The sequence below is a fragment of the Argopecten irradians genome, chromosome 6 (assembly GCF_041381155.1).
Source record: "Argopecten irradians isolate NY chromosome 6, Ai_NY, whole genome shotgun sequence".
Taxonomy (NCBI): domain Eukaryota; kingdom Metazoa; phylum Mollusca; class Bivalvia; order Pectinida; family Pectinidae; genus Argopecten; species Argopecten irradians.
This window is the reverse complement of record NC_091139.1, coordinates 41093232-41112859: the sequence shown is the minus strand read 5'-3', so window position 1 is coordinate 41112859 and position 19628 is coordinate 41093232. Positions and strand designations below refer to the sequence as shown.

Below are 19628 nucleotides of genomic sequence, written 5' to 3'. Positions count from 1 at the left end.
ACCGCTATTTCTCAGAAAGTACTGAAGGGATCTTTCTCAAATTTCATATGTAGGTTCCCCTAGGACCCTTGTTGTGCATATTGCATTTTGGGACTGATCGGTCAACAAGATGGCCGACCAGCCGCCATCTTGGATTTTGATAGATAAAGTTTGTTACCGCTAATTCTCAGAAAGTACTGAAGGGATTGTTCTCAAATTTCATATGTAGGTTCCCCTAGGACCCTAGTAGTGCATATTGCATTTTGGGACTGATCGGTCAACAAGATGGCCGACCAGCCGCCATCTTGGATTTTGATAGTTAAAGTTTGTTACCGCTATTTCTCAGAAAGCACTGAAGGGATCTTTCTCAAATTTCATATGTAGGTTCCCCTAGGACCCCAGTTGTGCATATTGCATTTTGGGACTGATCGGTCAACAAGATGGCCGACCGGTGGCCATCTTGGATTTTGATAGATAAAGTTTGTTACCGCTATTTCTCAGAAAGTATTGAAGGGATTGTTCTCAAATTTCATATGTAGGTTCCCCTAGGACCCTAGTTCTGCCTATTGCATTTTGCGACCACCATCTTGGATTTTGATAGTTTAAAGTTTGAAAAGCAGAAAAAAGAAGTGTAAGTTTGAAAAGCAGAGAAAAGATCCCTCTTTCATTTGTCAGACATAGATCAATCTTTGGTGGGCGCCAAGATCCCTCTGGGATCTCTTGTATTCAAATGTGTATAATTAATTTTTCTTTGTTTTCATACCAAATCTGGCTTTCTGATTGGCCAATATTTTTTTTGCATACCACTATGAAAAAAAAAATCCAAGAATGGCGCGAAACCCCGACGTTATCGTGACGTCACAATAGAGACATTGACGTTGCGTTTTGATTCGGAAAAAAGAATCCCTTGAAAAACCACTATAATGTTACATTTAAACATACGTCATTTTATCAAATAGAGTATAAAATTAATTATAAGTATTGATGTCACTATTTTTTAACTTCATCGGGTTATGAAATAAATTTTGTTTGCAAATTTTCGTGAGAATCCGCTACGCGGATTCACACAGTTTGCAAACAAAATTTCTTTCATACCCCGATGAAGTTAAAAAATAGTAACATCAATGCTTAAACTGACTTACATGACTGTACGGATATACACAGACCTACTCTAGATTGTAGATTAATCATAACTCACATATAATTTGTATTTAATCACTAAAATTCTAATTACAATATCTAATAATTTTTTTAGAACAAAATACAGATATCTGAAATAAAAATAGTGATGGGATCATACAGATATATGAAATAAATAGGTAAAACCCCAAACGACTGACCATGATCTGTTTAGGTACAATGTACATGTGTGCCCAGGGCCAACAACCACTTGCATCAGCAGTCAGCTCAGTGTGGAAGTAATTCCGCGATTACCTCCCTTTAGTTAAAGACGAGAGTGGCGCACCTGCTCGATTTCGTCGAGTGATGATCGCTGATCGAACTGCAGATGTTTACACGTTAAATCAGAATTACAGCGACTCCAGTGAAGATTGATGGCAGGTAAGTGTTAAATGTTGTTTCTGTTAGACACGTATTATACTTCCTCATCTTTTCACCATCTAAACCGTTGATGACGAAGAACGCCGGTATTTGGAACCACAACCTAACAGACTAACAAATTGTAAACATTGTCATGCATAGGCGTAACACGTTTGTATTTTCATCGATTAGACTATGTATCGCGATGTAGAGTAGGCTACTCCTCTAGTTCCCGCTACCCAATTATGGTTGAACCGAGATGGGAATACCAAAATAACTTTTAAAGTATTTTTCTGTACTAACTACTCATGACATGATTAGCTGTTGCCTATTAATTCAGACTATTGTACTGTCTCTGTGCCCATTGCTATTCCTGTACTGTATATCTACAAGATGTACATTATTCCACCATTCGATCATCATATTGGACCTGTAGGAATGTCGTACCTGTAGATCTATAGGCCTATATATAGAAACGGAAACTTATAGCCCTACAGCTACCTATAAGTAGGCCATGACTACATATAGGTAATGTATTTTGGTAGAGAATGATGAATTGTGGTATACACTAATAAAAAATTATCAAAATGACATTCAAACAAATCTATAATTAGTATACTTGGCTACAGTTTTACATTTTGTTGAAGTAATTATAATATTAGAGGCCATGTTTATAGCAGTCATATTTCTATTGCAATCAGGTCAAGCATGATTGAGCTCATGCATGATTGATCTCATGGTCACTGGTGATAAAGCTACACAAATTCTGCTACAGTCTCCCCTCTTCTTTCTTTAAGTCTTCAAACCCTGGAAGACATATCACATCCCCTTAAAATAGTGACTTCCTCACAGAAGTCTGTTCGTTAAAATATTTCTCTCCTACTATACACCACTGTGGGCATTTAATATTGATTGCTAATACTATAATAGTAGAGTAAAAATATTTTAACAACAAGCTGGCTGGGGTTTGAACCCAAAACCTCCAAACACTCTAGCCAGATCAATGCTTCACATTATGTCGAAGCTTATAATGCTCTAGTTAGCATAGCAAATTTATTTTGTACACGCAATTTATAGAAGGATAAAAAAAGAATCATCATGTGTCATTAATAATGCAACAAGATCAATCTGCATGAAGATAATATCTCTGTAACCATGGTCTGATATATTAGCTGTGCATATATATACATGTACCTTGTGGCTAGAAAAAAACTTTAGCTCAATCAGTTGAGCAACATGCAGGCATCCTCGATAATCCAGGGGTTCCTATCACTTACGATCTCTACACTTCTGGATTATAGTATCTCAGTAAAATTGGAGGCAACAGAACGTAATTTAGTCGTTTGATATACATCAAAAGAGCTGTTACGTACAATGGTACACTGTGGTTGGCTGTGTCGCCTTGATGTTGTGTGTCGCTCTCTCTGTAGTCTTCAAAGGAAATCAGGCCTGTGATTGGTTCAAAATTTTACTATGAGATAGTCCAGGGTGTAGAGATTGTAAGTGATTTGAACCCCTGGAGTATCGAAGATGAGCAACAGGCTAACAAGCCAGATTGAGGTCCAGAGTTTAATGCCTAGTGGAATATCAATTATGAATATATTTATACTTTTTCCCTTGTTACATCAGCATCCACATACCGTATTCGACCCAATAAGAGCCCATGTCCCTATAAGCGCCCCTCCCCATATTTGAGGTCTCAATTTCAATTGCCCAGGAATAAATAAAGACCAAAACTGTGCAAAACTGTATCAATTTCCAATAATTTAGTCTTATTAGCACCTTTTCATTTTTCGCCTCTCGAAGACAGGCCCCCAGAAGAAAATATAACTGGAAATCCCGTTGGGGCTCCACCGGGATATTTTCCCGTGATCCCGGTCCGGCATGATCCCGGTCATATCCAAGTCAATCTCGCTTGGGATTTGGGACAAAATCCTGGGCTGTTTTCGTTTATTCGGAACAACCTGTTTGACCGTTGGTTAAAGTCATTATTTCAAGTATAAAACCTGACAGACCTGCAGTTTTTATACAGGCCTATGAAGGCTTTGTCAAAGCTCGTCTGAAAACAATATAAAATCACCAGGTCCGTCTTTAATTAATAAACGAACAAATAGGTCCAACCAGTCAAACCGTATAATTGAAAACGGCCTCGGTGAGATCCTGGGGTAATCAAGTGAATCCTATCTTTTGCAATATTGATCATACAGGTAAATAATATTGCTTTGTCAATGAACAAAAAAAATTCATCTTTGTATGCAGTTTTATTTCAAACAAAAAATTCATACTTTTCATCAATTAAAACTTGAGATGTGTTACAACAGCTAGACAATTTAATTAACAAAAAGATTCTTATTAAGTCATGCTACACACAAACAAAATACAATTGTATTATTAGAATTCAGTTAAATCTTATAAATCAGTTTGGCGTCGGCATCTGCTTCAGCGTTAGGAATCCCAGGTTAAGGTTTTGGTGTAAGTGTTGAAAAACTGTTATATGTAGCAACTGACATGGATTTCTTGATTAATCTAGGATTGTAAGTGTTGTGGTGGGTATGAACTATCATTTTAAGGAAGAAAATGCTGGATTTTGAAAATTTCAAGAGGCCCAATGGGTCAAAATTATCTAGTTAAGGTTTTGGTGTATTTTATGTGGAAAAATTGTTATCCATAACACCTGATATTGATTTTTACATTAATATAGGTTTGTAAGTCTTGCTTTTGGTATGGACAAATATTTTAAGGATGAGAAATTAGAGTTTTGATAATTTCAAGATGGCTTACTGCCAATTCGTATTTTACTTTAGAAATGACATCTGTAATTTCTGCCTTGGTTTATATAGGTGCTTAGGATATAGTGTAGGAATTCAGAATGATATCCAGTGACACTTGTTAAGGCCATGAACCCCCCTCCCATCCCCCAAAAAACTCAAGGACAAATTCGATCTTTCCTGAAGGATGATGTCCCTAGTAACGACTAGCAAGTAGCTGCTATATTTCTTGTATAGAGAGAACTTGTCTTTAACTGAATCAGTTGAGCGGTATAGTCTTTAATTAATAATCCAGTGGTGTCGTGTATGATTCCTTGGTGAGGTCATTAATGATTTATATTTATCAATACCATGCTCTGTTGCACCTAGCTTTTCAGAGAAACTCCTATTATATATATAAATAATGTACATGTACATCATCAGAATTTAGTCGTTATTTTAAAATGTAAATGCCAATAACAATATCACCAAACTAGACATACCATATTCGCTGTAATTATATATAATAATGCCAAGGGATCTGAACTATTATAACAAAGGGGGTGCTAATTTAAATAAGGAACCAAAAGGTAAGTCGAAATGAAGAATCTCTTAAAAAGTAAGCCAATTATAAAAATAAGTTATTTTAAATCTTTCCACATACTTGTGACACATTTATCTGACAGCATATATGCCTTCTTTCCTTTGAGACACATTATTATGTTGCGATTCACATGTGAAAGACTCGCAAGTTCATGTAATATATATAGGATACAATACTTATAAATGTTATAAGCATCACAGTTGTAAAACATTTAGTCCATGGGATAGGGGGAGGGGGCATTTACATAACTTCCTCTCCTTCTTCAGAAGAGGGGAGGGACACTTATAGGGAAAAGATGTTATACCAACGATATTATGTCAATGCAATTTACAGGTTAGAAGATAGAACTTCCTTATTGGGTATGTGAGATCCAGGCAGATCTGGGTTGTTGGTTCGAACACAACAGTAGGATTTCTTACCAAAAGCTTACTACACCATCATATATTTCAGATCAAAATTTAGCCAAGACAACTTGTTGGCTAGAACCTTTAGTTTATATTTAATGAATAATGATCAAACTTGTAGTTGGATGTCTTATGATATGAGAGAATGGCAGTTTTCATCTAGTTGAAGATTATGTCATGGTGGTAAAAAAAAGCAGGATCGAGTTGGAGAAAAATGGAGAGCTCAAGATTTGTAGTAAATTTTTCAGTCCATTTTGAAGTTTATAGTGAAATTATTAAAAGAAGATATGGTTGATGGCAATAACGCTGATGACATTTACAATTTATAGATTGATGAAGTCATAGTCCTCAAAGTGTTGGATGGATACTTGGGTGCCTAATCCAAACGCCAGGCCGTACATACCCAAGAAATACCGCCATGGCCGTCAGCCAGGCAGCAACAAGCGAGGCTTCTCCACCAGGAAGTGTGTCGTCAAGACATTTCAGGTTTGTAGTTTAATGGTATTATACTGATCAGTGGAACAAAATACCTTTCACTAAACTCTTCCCTGTATATATATCTGTCCACATTTCATCTTTGAGTTTCAAGACGTCATTTGTTAGTTTAGTAGTAGATCTAGATTGGATTGACTATGACCAAATGTGTATGCATGCTGAAGTTAGGGTTTGAAATCCAACACCAGTTAAATAAGTATTAAATTATTCTTCAAAAAATATCTAATCTATCTTCTCTGAAATCCACAGATTTGAAATACAAATGAAATATAAAATCACACTGCTGTTTCCAGTATTATTCCGACTGCTGAAGTTGCAATTGGTTTGAAGCTAGGACTATAACACGTGCACCCTATTGTCTTTTTTACTGCCAGGGTACTTATAGGGTTTTATATTTAGTAAATGATGATTTTGTATTTCAGGGTGGACTGGTGGTGGTGCTACTTTTTACTGTGGTCATCAACATCATGTTTATTGTGGAGACGAGCAAGAAACTAAAGGACCCGCAGTTTAGAGGTGAGGTTAAAGGTCAAACTTAGATAAAGGTTAAGGTCATCAATATCATGTTTATTGTGGAGACGAGCAAGAAACTAAAGGACCCGCAGTTTAGAGGTGAGGTTAAAGGTCAAACTTAGATAAAGGTTAAGGTCATCAATATCATGTTTATTGTAGAGACAAGCAAGAAACTAAAGGATCCACAGTTTAGAGGTGAGGTTAAAGGTCAAACTTAGATAAAGGTTAAGGTCATCAATATCATGTTTGTTGTGGAGACGAGCAAGAAACTAAAGGACCCGCAGTTTAGAGGTGAGGTTAAAGGTCAAACTTAGATAAAGGTTAAGGTCATCAATATCATGTTTATTGTAGAGACAAGCAAGAAACTAAAGGATCCACAGTTTAGAGGTGAGGTTAAAGGTCAAACTTAGATAAAGGTTAAGGTCATCAATATCATGTTTATTGTGGAGACGAGCAAGAAACTAAAGGATCCACAGTTTAGAGGTGAGGTTAAAGGTCAAACTTAGATAAAGGTTAAGGTCATCAATATCATGTTTATTGTGGAGACGAGCAAGAAACTAAAGGATCCACAGTTTAGAGGTGAGGTTAAAGGTCAAACTTAGATAAAGGTTAAGGTCATCAATATCATGTTTATTGTGGAGACGAGCAAGAAACTAAAGGATCCACAGTTTAGAGGTGAGGTTAAAGGTCAAACTTAGATAAAGGTTAAGGTCATCAATATCATGTTTATTGTGGAGACGAGCAAGAAACTAAAGGATCCACAGTTTAGAGGTGAGGTTAAAGGTCAAACTTAGATAAAGGTTAAGGTCATCAATATCATGTTTATTGTGGAGACGAGCAAGAAACTAAAGGATCCACAGTTCAGAGGTGAGGTTAAAGGTCAAACTTGGGTTGCCAATAACATGATATAAATTTGTATGTGAAACTTGAAAATATCTTAGTAATTCAAATTGAGTAGTACATATTCCATGTAGTGCTGACTGCTGGTTGGTGGTTTTCTATGGGTACTCCGACTTTTTCCACCAATAAACTGGGAACAATCTTACATAAATGACCCTGGCTGTAGGATGTTACACCAGCCAATCTCGAATTCTCAGTCTCCTTCTCAATCCCTTCTGACCCTGATTATTCCTATTCTTAAAATTGTGCCTATCTGTTCTGTCTTTACATGTGCATCTGTAGGTGTCCTCTAAAACTTGATTTCCCACATGCCTCTTGTTACTCCAGCTGGCTATGAGATATGATGTGAAATTATTCAGAAATTTGTCAGTATGACCTTCTTTTTGACCATAGATCTGCATGAAAGAAAAAAACTTGACCAAGCTCTGAATACCTATCATGTTGCTGGATAGCTTCACTGAATTTTCAATCTGATTAAAATACAGATTCTTATTTTCACTAAGTTTGGTAGGGGTCATGTACATATGTACATATGTAAATATGCCCCCTGTACATACTTCTGTTCAAATGCAATTTCTCCAACTAGCTACATCAACTGAAATTATTTAATCCCAGCATGCATATCCATGTATGTTGTACTCTATGGGGGAAATGACTAAATACATTAAAATGATTTTGGTAGCTCTTGAAAACTATTTTGTCTCAAAGAAGTTCGGAGGTAGTTATTTGATTGGCCATTTCTAAAGGTCATTGGGACATGACTCCATATTGGATGTTGTCAGATTCTCTATAAAAGGTAGTGAGAATAAGGATTTGGATAATAATGAGATTGCTGAATTATTAATTTGTCTATAACATTAAATTCCATACATGTCATTGGATTCTACTGATCACCAGTCCAGGTAAAAGTATTGAATAGAAACCAATATAGCTCCTGTTTAACATACAAAGAATTTTTTATATCAACTCACATATACATATGATTTCTGTGGTGTATTGTCCTTCAGTTAAATTTTATTTGACTTAGTGTAATCAATGTGAAGGAAAGAAATCAATAAAATATGAACGGTAAATTCCGGGTAAAACTGGATCCTTACTAACTTATGTCTGTAGGATATGAGTTACTTCAAATAGTAAATATGTGGCTAGGTACTGTTCCTAACCATGTCGACAAAATAGATTGTAGCTTTATTAATATCAATAATTACAGCATGGCTATCAGAACGGTATACTGTGGGAAATCACACAGATGGCAAGAAAACAGGTATTAAATGAGTGTTAACATACCATTATATAAATGTGTTAGTTTGGAGGGCTTGCTTTTTAACCTTAGATTTAGCTTTCAGAAAGATTTACAGTCAAACCTATCTAAAGATACCTTCAAAGTGATCAACAAAAATGGTCTTTATATGCAAATTGCCCATTTTGAACTCTGAAAAAGTGTTCTTATAATGCAGGTGGTCTTTTTACACTATGGCATGTTTAACTGTACATGGTTGATCTAACAAATTGCCTGTGTTTTTGTGTGAAGTTGATAATAATTAAAGTGATAAGATAAGTCTAATAATCAAACTATACAAATTTCATAGTTTTAGTCTACATTTAATTAACATTGGAGTGAAATTAAGACTTAACAAGAGCTGTTGGAGAACAGCAAAGCTTGCCTATTCAGAAGAAGTTGATGTTCAAGTATTTACTATTTAAACATGGAAATATGACAAATTAACAGACTCAAAAAAAAACCTAAAGGGCCCCAAATTGGTTGTATTATCACGTTCAGCATCCATACACATTAGGAAAATAAAATCATAAACATTTATGATGAATTAAGCTTAAACAATTGACGAAACAGAAACTTGCTCATAAACTTTAACGTGAAATTGGACACCAATGCTGACGCCGACGCTGACGCCGGGGTGACAACATTAGCTCCCCCTATTCTTCGAATAGGCGAGCTAAAAAGGGGAGGGGTGCTTATAGGGATGGGTGTACTTAATGGGTCAAATATGGTATAGAACCTACTGATAATTTAAAATAACATAATCATGTAACTGTACATTCTTCTGGAAAAGTTGTGGCTTATCGAATCACTAGTATGGTGATTCAGGTTTTGGTACAAGTGTTGATTGAAATGCTGTTTTCGGTAACAGCTGATGTTGATTTCTGACATTTTTTTTTTCATTTGATTGATCCCTGGAGTAATATTCAAATTTTGGCAATTTCACTAAAATTTGAAATATTTTCAAATGGAAATGGAGCCCGTTATCGTCCCCCAAACCTCAAAAACCATCAGAAAAAGCCTTGTGGGATTTGCATAATCATAGGGAGGAGAAAACATAATTTTGAGAATTTCTACACAGGTGTATAGAGGTTGTCATGGTTGTTTGGCAGGTGTAGAGGTCACTGGTGTCAAGGCTCTCTCCTTGTTATATAGGAGGCTGTGAGGCTGTTGGTGTAGATTGATGTCGTTGGGTGACCAAGGGGAGGGAATCCTCGGTTACTGGCCATGGCGGGAGATGTATGGATATGCTTTGGGCTAATCATGATATTTTCACATTAATCAGATGTGTAGGTATTTTTCACACAAATCTGATACTAAATTTACTTACATACCTGAAATTCAGGGTTAACTGTTATATGAAATTTTTGTGTGCCCCTTTTTTTACCTGAATCTGTTAACTCAAAGGTTAGTATCAAAATGTATCTTTATATCAATACCTTAGCATACTCATCAGGACCTATGGTGATATAGACCTAAATGTTAGTTCAGACAGGAAGCATAGAAGGTACAGGTAAAAAATGTATCATTCTTACAAGTGTGGCAATAGCTAAAGGCAGGCACCTTTCGTTGATGTATATATACCTGATAATAAACACCTCACTGTGAGCTATGTTATAGAAACAGGATAAAAACAAACAAAACATTATCTGTTTGGGCAAAAAAAATCAGGATTTGTTTGTTACGTCTATATATAACAACATCAACTGCTTCAAAAACATTACAAAATAACAAGGCCTCACTTAAAGATAATGGAAAGTTTCGGCAGCGTAAATAATAGACTGCAAGAAAATTAAAGCTTACCATTTTACCACTGTTTTGAAGATTTATGCACAAAAGCTATATATATATAATTACCATTTTACCACTTTTGAAGATTTATGCACAAAGCTTCCCATTTTACAACTTCTGAAGATTTAGGCACAAAGCTTCCCATTTTATCACTGTTTTGAAGATTTAGGCACAAAAAATTACCCTTTTATTACTGTTTTGAAGATTTAGGCACAATTTGAATTGGGGAAACACTGTATGTTGAGTTTTGAAGATGACTTTTCTTATTCCCTCCTAGGTGTAACATTCTAACACCATATACCTTTTACAGTATAAGCATTGGACTCTTAATTATAAGTATTCAGAAGTCCTGGATTCTAATCACAAGTATTCAGAAGTCCTGGATTCTAATCACAAGTATTCAGAAGTCCTGGATTCTAATCACAAGTATTCAGAAGTCCTGGATTCTAATCACAAGTATTCAGAAGTCCTGGATTCTAATCACAAGTATTCAGAAGTCCTGGATTCTAATCACAAGTATTCAGAAGTCCTGGATTCTAATCACAATATGAGCGCTGTTTTGTTTATGTCATACACTAAGTAAATTGTACTGTTTTAATAATGAAATGCACATCATTATAAATTTGTGTGAACAAAACAGATGATATGCTTCATTTCAATTTGTTAGCATTTATTGGAAAGTTATTTCAAATTTTAAAAATAATTGTTTAAGTTTAATTATTCAATACTTGGGTCATTTAATGTGAATAATCAATCATAGGTTATTTCATTTAATTAGAATGGAGACCATTATCTAGTAATAGACAGAGTCAGATAGGCAGTAAACCAACTAAGTGATTACTTAAGTTGTATAAAAAGTCCTATGTTAATTGTCAATGTTAGAGATGCTGCAATGTAATCATTTCTATACTCTATACCTAGGGGAGATAAGAATGGAAACCAGAGTTAATTCATTATTTTCCACAGATGCTTGGGTAAAATTACTGAATGGGTCCGCTGTGAGGAGACTTAGCTGATAACATTCTGATTTATCAATACAAACATGAGCAAACTATGGCCACGTGGCAGTAAAAAGGCTAGCTATCACATTTAATCTTAAACAAATCATTGGTAACAGGTTGTAAGCTATTGTCAAGGTACAATCTGTCAAAGGGTAGATTTTCTGGACTTTGCATTCAGACTTAAGGCTATAAATCTATCATACATGCATGTATATACAGTGTATGTGTGTATGAATTTGAATATCTGACATTCTGCAGTCAGCCTCCTTTGTTTTTGGAGATGCATTTTACCCTGAAATAAGATTGGAAGTTTGACAAGCCTAAAGGATATATAGAGGGACAGCTGTGTGACCTCACAGATTGATTGGTCTGGCCGGCAGTGAGGATAAAATTACATAATGAGAACTCAACAACTGATCTTACATGTGCTTCATGTAAACTGATACCACACTGGCCTTGTTCTACACCTGGCCTAACTCATGTTCTGATGCAGATGTGAAAGAAGGAGACATGTAAAGTGAGTGTTCATGCAGACAGGATTTACTAATAAAAACTGTATATATTTACACTTATAACAATAACAACACCATAATGACTCAAATAATAAACAAGTTGGGGGTAACAGAGGAAACACCTATAGCAGCTTCTACAGGCTAAAAATAGAACAGGGATCTCACTGATCAGGGGGCTATCCTACTGAAAAAACTTGAGGAACAATAATTATAACACGTGGTGATAGCAGTGTGTGTCAGTCATTCTTGGGATATTTATGCCTTTTTATAGAGGCCTCTGTCTGTTGAAAAACTTATAAAACAAATTTTTGTGATGTGTTGGATGTATACTTATAGGGAAAACTTCATGATTCTGAGATAAATATACCTAATTCTGGTATACACCATCTCAGATGTGTTAGATGACCCTATGGCAACATTTTACAGCTCTCACATCGTATGACAACTGGAGAGAATATGTGATTGATAACATCCAACCGAGAGTTCGTGCTAGCGAGCGAGATATCCATCAAATAACAAAAATTCGTATTGGAAGATAGAGCGTATTGTATGAGGTCAGAATTAAAAGTTTATGAATTCTATACCAAATTAGAGCAGCGCTGTGTCTTGTAATTTAGCACAAGCTCTAAACTGTAGTAATTACAAAACAATTTACCATACAGGAAATGTGTTCATTATCAACAGCTTCAGCACAATAGAAATCCTTGAATCGTAAACAGTGATCTTTGTCTATGATATAACCTACAATGTTGTGATGTATAGATACAACTACAGGTGATAGAAGGGAGACATTAACTGATGTATACCAGACGTTCTATGTGTTACCTACAGCTGTTGTATAAGGTGTTATGTATGGAACTAGTGATGGTTTGTCTGGGCAGTCTAGGAGTGGAGAGTGTACAACAGTACTGCCTTGACAGGTGTGGTATACAGGCCCATGTACGGTTAGGTGTGGTATACAGGCCTCATGTACGTATACAGGTGTGGTATACAGGCCTCATGTATGTATACAGGTGTGATATATACCCTACAGGTGTGATATGTACCCTACAGGTGTGATATATACTGATATGTACCCTACAGGTGTGATATATACCCTACAGGTGTGGTATATACCCTATATGTGTTATGAATACCCTACAGGTGTGATGTATACCCTACAGATGTGATGTATAACTACAGGTGTGATATATACCCTACAGGTGTGATATATACCCTACAGGTTGGTATATACAGGTGTGGTATATACCCTATAGGTGTGATATATACCCTACAGGTGTGATTTATTACCCTACAGATGTGATGTATACCATACCCTACAGGTGTGATTGTATACCCTAACAGGTGTGATATATACCCTACAGGTGTGATGTATATACCCTACAGGTGTGAATTATATGATACCCTACAGGTGTGATATATACCCTACAGGTGTGATATATACCCTACAGGTGTATATATATACCCTACAGGTGGATGTATACCCTACAGGTGTGGTATATACCTACCCTACAGGTGTGATATATACCCTACAGGTGTGATATATACCCTACAGGTGTGATTACCCTCAGGTGTGTGATATATACCCTACAGGTGTGATATATACCCTACAGGTGTGATATATACCCTACAGGTGTGATATATACCCTACAGGTGTGATATATACCCTACAGGTGTGATATATACCCTACAGGTGTGATATATACCCTACAGGTGTGATATATACCCTACAGGTGTGATATATACCCTACAGGTGTGATATATACCCTACAGGTGTGATATATACCCTACAGGTGTGGTATATACCCTACAGGTGTGATATGTTATACCCTACAGATGTGATATATACCCTACAGATGTGATGTATACCCTACAGGTGTGATATATACCCTACAGGTGTGATATATACCCTACAGGTGTGTGATTATACCCTAGGTGTGGTATATACCCTACAGGTGTGATATATACCCTACAGGTGTGATATATACCCTACAGATGTGATATATACCCTACAGGTGTGATATATACCCTACAGGTGTGATATATACCCTACAGGTGTGGTATATACCCTTCAGGTGTGATATATACCCTACAGGTGTGATATATACCCTACAGGTGTGGTATATACCCTACAGGTGTGATGTGATATATACCCTACAGATGTGATATATACCCTACAGATGTGTGTATATACCCTACAGGTGTGGTATATAACCCTACAGGTGTGATATATACCCTACAGGTGTGATATATACCCTACAGGTGTGGTATATACCCTACAGGTGTGATATATACCCTACACGATGTATGTATACCCTACAGGTGTGATGTATACCCTACAGGTGTGGTATATACCCTACAGGTGTGGTATATACCCTACAGGTGTGGTATATACCCTACAGGTGTGTGTATATATACCCTACAGGTGTGATATATACCCTACAGGTGTGGTATATATACCCTACAGGTGTGTATATACCCTACAGATGTGTATATACCCTACAGGTGTGGTATATACCTACAGGTGTGGTATATACCCTACAGGTGTGGTATATACCCTACAGGTGTGGTATATACCCTACAGTGTGATGTATACCTACAGGTGTAATATATACCCTACAGGTGTGATATATACCCTACATGTGTGATATATACCCTACAGGGTGTGATATATACCTACAGGTGTGGTATATATACCCTACAGGTGTGGTATATATCCCTACAGGTGTGATATATAACCTACAGGTGTGATATATACCCTACAGTGTGTGAAATACCGCCCAACAGGTGTGATGTATATACCTACAGGTGTGGTATATATACCCTACAGGTGTGGTATATACCCTACAGGTGTGTATGTATACCCTACAGGTGTGATATATACCATACAGGTGTGGTATATACCCTACAGGTGTGATGTATACACCTACAGGTGTGATATATACCCTACAGGTGTGGTATATATACCCTATAGGTGTGATATATAACCTACAGGTGTGATGTATACCCTACAGGTGTGATATATACCCTACAGGTGTGATATATACCCTACAGGTGTGGTATATACCCTATAGGTGTGATATATACCCTACAGGTGTGTAGTATATACCCTACAGGTGTGGTATATACCCTACAGGTGTGATATATACCCTACAGGTGTGGTATATACCCTACAGGTGTGGTATATACCCTACAGGTGTGGTATATATTACCCTACAGGTGTGATATATACCCTACAGGTGTGATATATACCCTACAGGTGTGGTATATACCCTACAGGTGTGGTATATACCCTACAGGTGTGGTGTATATACCCTACAGGTGTTGTATATACCCTACAGGTGTGTGATATATACCCTACAGGTGTGATATATACCCTACAGGTGTGGTATATACCCTACAGGTGTGATATATACCCTACAGGTGTGGTATATACCCACTACAGGTACAGTGTGGTATATACCCTACAGGTGTGGTATATACCCTACAGAGTGTGATGTATACCCTACAGGTGTGTATATACCCTACAGGTGTGATGATATACCCTACAGGTGTGTTGTGGTATATACCCTACAGGTGTGATATATACCCTACAGGTGTGGTATATACCCTACAGGTGTGGTATATACCCTACAGGTGTGATGTATACCCTACAGGTGTGATATATACCCTACAGGTGTGATATATACCCTAAGGTGTGATATATACCCTACAGGTGTGATATACTAAGGTGTGATATATACCCTACAGGTGTGATATATACCCTACAGGTGTGATATATACCCTACAGGTGTGATATATACCCTACAGGTGTGATGTATACCCTACAGGTGTGATATATACCCTACAGGTGTGATATATACCCTACAGGTGTGTGGTATATACCCTACAGGTGTGATGTATATACCCTACAGGTGTGATATATACCCTACAGGTGTGATATATACCTACAGGTGTGATATATACCCTACAGGTGTGTGATGTATACCCTACAGATGTGATATATACCCTACAGGTGTGATATATACCCTACAGGTGTGTATATATCCCTACAGGTGTGATATATACCCTACAGGTGTGATATATACCCTACAGGTGTGATATATACCCTACAGGTGTGGTAATATACCCTACAGGTGTGATATATACCCTACAGGTGTGATATATACCCTACAGGTGTGGTATATACCCTACAGGTGTGGTATATACCCTACAGGTGTGATATATAAGCTACAGGTGTGATATATACCCTACAGGTGTGGTATATACCCTACAGGTGTGGTATATACCCTACAGATGTGGTATATACCCTACAGAGGTGTGATGTATACCCTACAGGTGTGATATATACCCCTACAGATGTGATATATACCCTACAGGTGTATACCCTACAGATGTGTATATACCCTACAGGTGTGATATATACCCTACAGGTGTGATATATACCCTACAGGTGTGATATATACCCTACAGGTGTGGTATATACCTACAGGTGTGATATATACCCTACAGGTGTGATATATACCCTACAGGTGTGATATATACCCTACAGGTGTGATATATACCCTACAGGTGTGATATATACCCTACAGGTGTGATATATACCCTACAGGTGTGATGTATATACACCTTTAGGTGTGATATATACCCTACAGGTGTGATATATACCCTACAGGTGTGGTATATACCCTACAGGTGTGATATATACCCTACAGGTGTGATATATACCCTACAGGTGTGATATATACCCTACAGGTGTGATATATACCCTACAGGTGTGATATATACCCTACAGGTGTGATATATACCCTACAGGTGTGGTATATACCCTACAGGTGTGTGATGTATACCCTACAGGTGTGGTATTATACCCTACAGGTGTGATATATACCCTACAGGTGTGATATATACCCTACAGGTGTGATATATACCCTACAGGTGTGGTATATACCCTACAGATGTGATATATACCCTACAGGTGTGATATATACCCTACAGGTGTGGTATATACCCTACAGGTGTGATGTATACCCTACAGATGTGATGTATACCCTACAGGTGTGATGTATACCCTACAGGTGTGATATATACCCTACAGGTGTGATATATACCCTACAGGTGTGATATATACCCTACAGGTGTGATATATACCCTACAGGTGTGATATATACCCTACAGGTGTGATATATACCCTACAGGTGTGAGTATATACCCTACAGGTGTGAATATATACCCTACAGGTGTGATATATACCCTACAGGTGTGATATATACCCTACAGGTGTGGTATATACCCTACAGGTGTGATATATACCCTACAGGTGTGGTATATACCCTACAGGTGTGATATATACCCTACAGATGTGATGTATACCCTACAGGTGTGATATATACCCTACAGGTGTGATATATACCCTACAGGTGTGGTATATACCCTACAGGTGTGGTATATACCCTACAGGTGTGATATATACCCTACAGGTGTGGTATATACCCTACAGGTGTGATATATACCCTACAGGTGTGGTATATACCCTACAGGTGTGGTATATACCCTACAGGTGTGATATATACCCTACAGGTGTGATATATACCCTACAGGTGTGATATATACCCTACAGATGTGATGTATACCCTACAGATGTGATGTATACCCTACAGATGTGATGTATACCCTACAGATGTGATGTATAACCTACAGGTGTGATATATACCCTACAGGTGTGATATATACCCTACAGGTGTGGTATATACCCTTTAGGTGTGATATATACCCTACAGAAGTGATATATACCCTACAGGTGTGGTATATACCCTACAGATGTAATATAATACCCTACAGGTGTAGTATATACCCTACAGGTGTAATATATACCCTACAGGTGTGATATATAAGCTATAGGTGTGATATATACCCTACAGGTGTGGTATATACCCTACAGGTGTGGTATATGCCCTACAGGTGTGGTATATACCGCACAAGAGGTGTGATGTATACCTTACAGGTGTGGTATATACCCTACAGATGTGATGTATACCCTACAGGTGTGGTAGATACCCTACAGATGTGATGTATACCCTACAGGTGTGGTAGATACCCTACAGATGTGATATATACCCTACAGGTGTGATATGTACCCTACAGGTGTGGTATATACCCTACAGGTGTGATGTATACCCTACAGATTTGATGTATACCCTACAGGTGTGATGTATAAGCTACAGGTGTGATATAAACCCTATTGGTGTGATATATACCCTACAGGTGTGGTATATACCCTTTAGGTGTGATATATACCCTACAGGTGTGATATATACCCTACAGATGTGATGTATACCCTACAGATGTGATGTATACCCTACAGATGTGATGTATAACCTACAGGTGTGATATATACCCTACAGGTGTGATATATACCCTACAGGTGTGGTATATACCCTACAGGTGTGATATATACCCTACAGGTGTGATATATACCCTACAGGTGTGATGTATACCCTACAGATGTAATGTATACCCTACAGGTGTGATGTATACCCTACAGGTGTAGTATATACCCTACAGGTGTGGTATATACCCTACAGGTGTGATATATACCCTACAGGTGTGGTATATACCCTACAGATGTGATGTATACCCTACAGGTGTGGTATATACCCTACAGGTGTGATGTATACCCTACAGGTGTGGTGTATACCCTACAGGTGTGGTATATACCCTACAGGTGTGATATATACCCTACAGGTGTGGTATATACCCTACAGGTGTGGTATATACCCTACAGGTGTGATATATACCCTACAGGTGTGGTATATAAGTTATTATCATCAACAAAAATGGCGGTTTGTGCATCTTCTCTCCAGATTGCAATATCAAAATAAAATCTGATTCAGGTAATAAATAATTCATAAGATTATTTCTTAGTAAGTTTAAAAGATTGCGCTAATCTTAGCATGTTTAGATTAAATAAATTAAAACAAAACAATTGGACATTTTGTCCAGCATGTAAGGCAAGACTAATAACTACTTCTGATACAGAATCCAGAAAGAATACAAAGTACGGAAGGAGTTTACAGTTAAGTAATATGTTGATTATCTATTTCCAGATCAGATCAGCAGTAGTGATGACTATGATGAGATTGGTGCTGGGAGGAAGAAGGAGAAGGTCGTGGAGATGTCTATGTCAACCAGTCTCAATGTCGAGGTCATGTCCAGTAAAACGGCGGCCTTCATTTCAGTGGATGGTACAACGGTCAGTATCAGTTATGTGGTGTTAGTACAACGGTCAGTATCAGTTATGTGGTGTTAGTACAACGGTCAGTATCAGTTATGTGGTGTTAGTACAACGGTCAGTATCAGTTATGTAGTGTTAGTACAATGGTCAGTATCAGTTATGTGGTGTTAGTACAATGGTCAGTATCAGTTATGTAGTGTTAGTACAATGGTCAGTATCAGTTATGTGGTGTTAGTACAATGGTCAGTATCAGTTATGTAGTGTTAGTACAATGGTCAGTATCAGTTATGTGGTGTTAGTACAATGGTCAGTATCAGTTATGTGGTGTTAGTACAATGGTCAGTATCAGTTATGTGGTGTTAGTACAACGGTCAGTATCAGTTATGTGGTGTTAGTACAACGGTCAGTATCAGTTATGTGGTGTTAGTACAATGGTCAGTATCAGTTATGTGGTGTTAGTACAACGGTCAGTATCAGTTATGTAGTGTTAGTACAATGGTCAGTATCAGTTATGTAGTGTTAGTACAATGGTCAGTATCAGTTATGTGGTGTTAGTACAATGGTCAGTATCAGTTATGTAGTGTTAGTACAATGGTCAGTATCAGTTATGTGTTAGTGTTAGTACAGTTA

General features: G+C 37.3%; 1 protein-coding gene across 1 annotated transcript; it reads left to right on the top strand.

Moving 5' to 3' along the window:
- The first annotated feature begins 1310 nt into the window (after window positions 1-1310).
- Window positions 1311-19073, top strand: LOC138326518 (protein O-linked-mannose beta-1,2-N-acetylglucosaminyltransferase 1-like). The gene is made up of 5 exons (XM_069272616.1): window positions 1311-1539; window positions 5603-5759; window positions 6191-6284; window positions 8392-8445; window positions 18871-19073. Exons 2-5 carry the CDS (start codon window positions 5634-5636, stop codon window positions 19071-19073), a joined length of 477 nt encoding a protein of 158 aa, XP_069128717.1. The 5' UTR covers window positions 1311-1539; window positions 5603-5633.
- The last annotated feature ends 555 nt before the right edge of the window (window positions 19074-19628 follow it).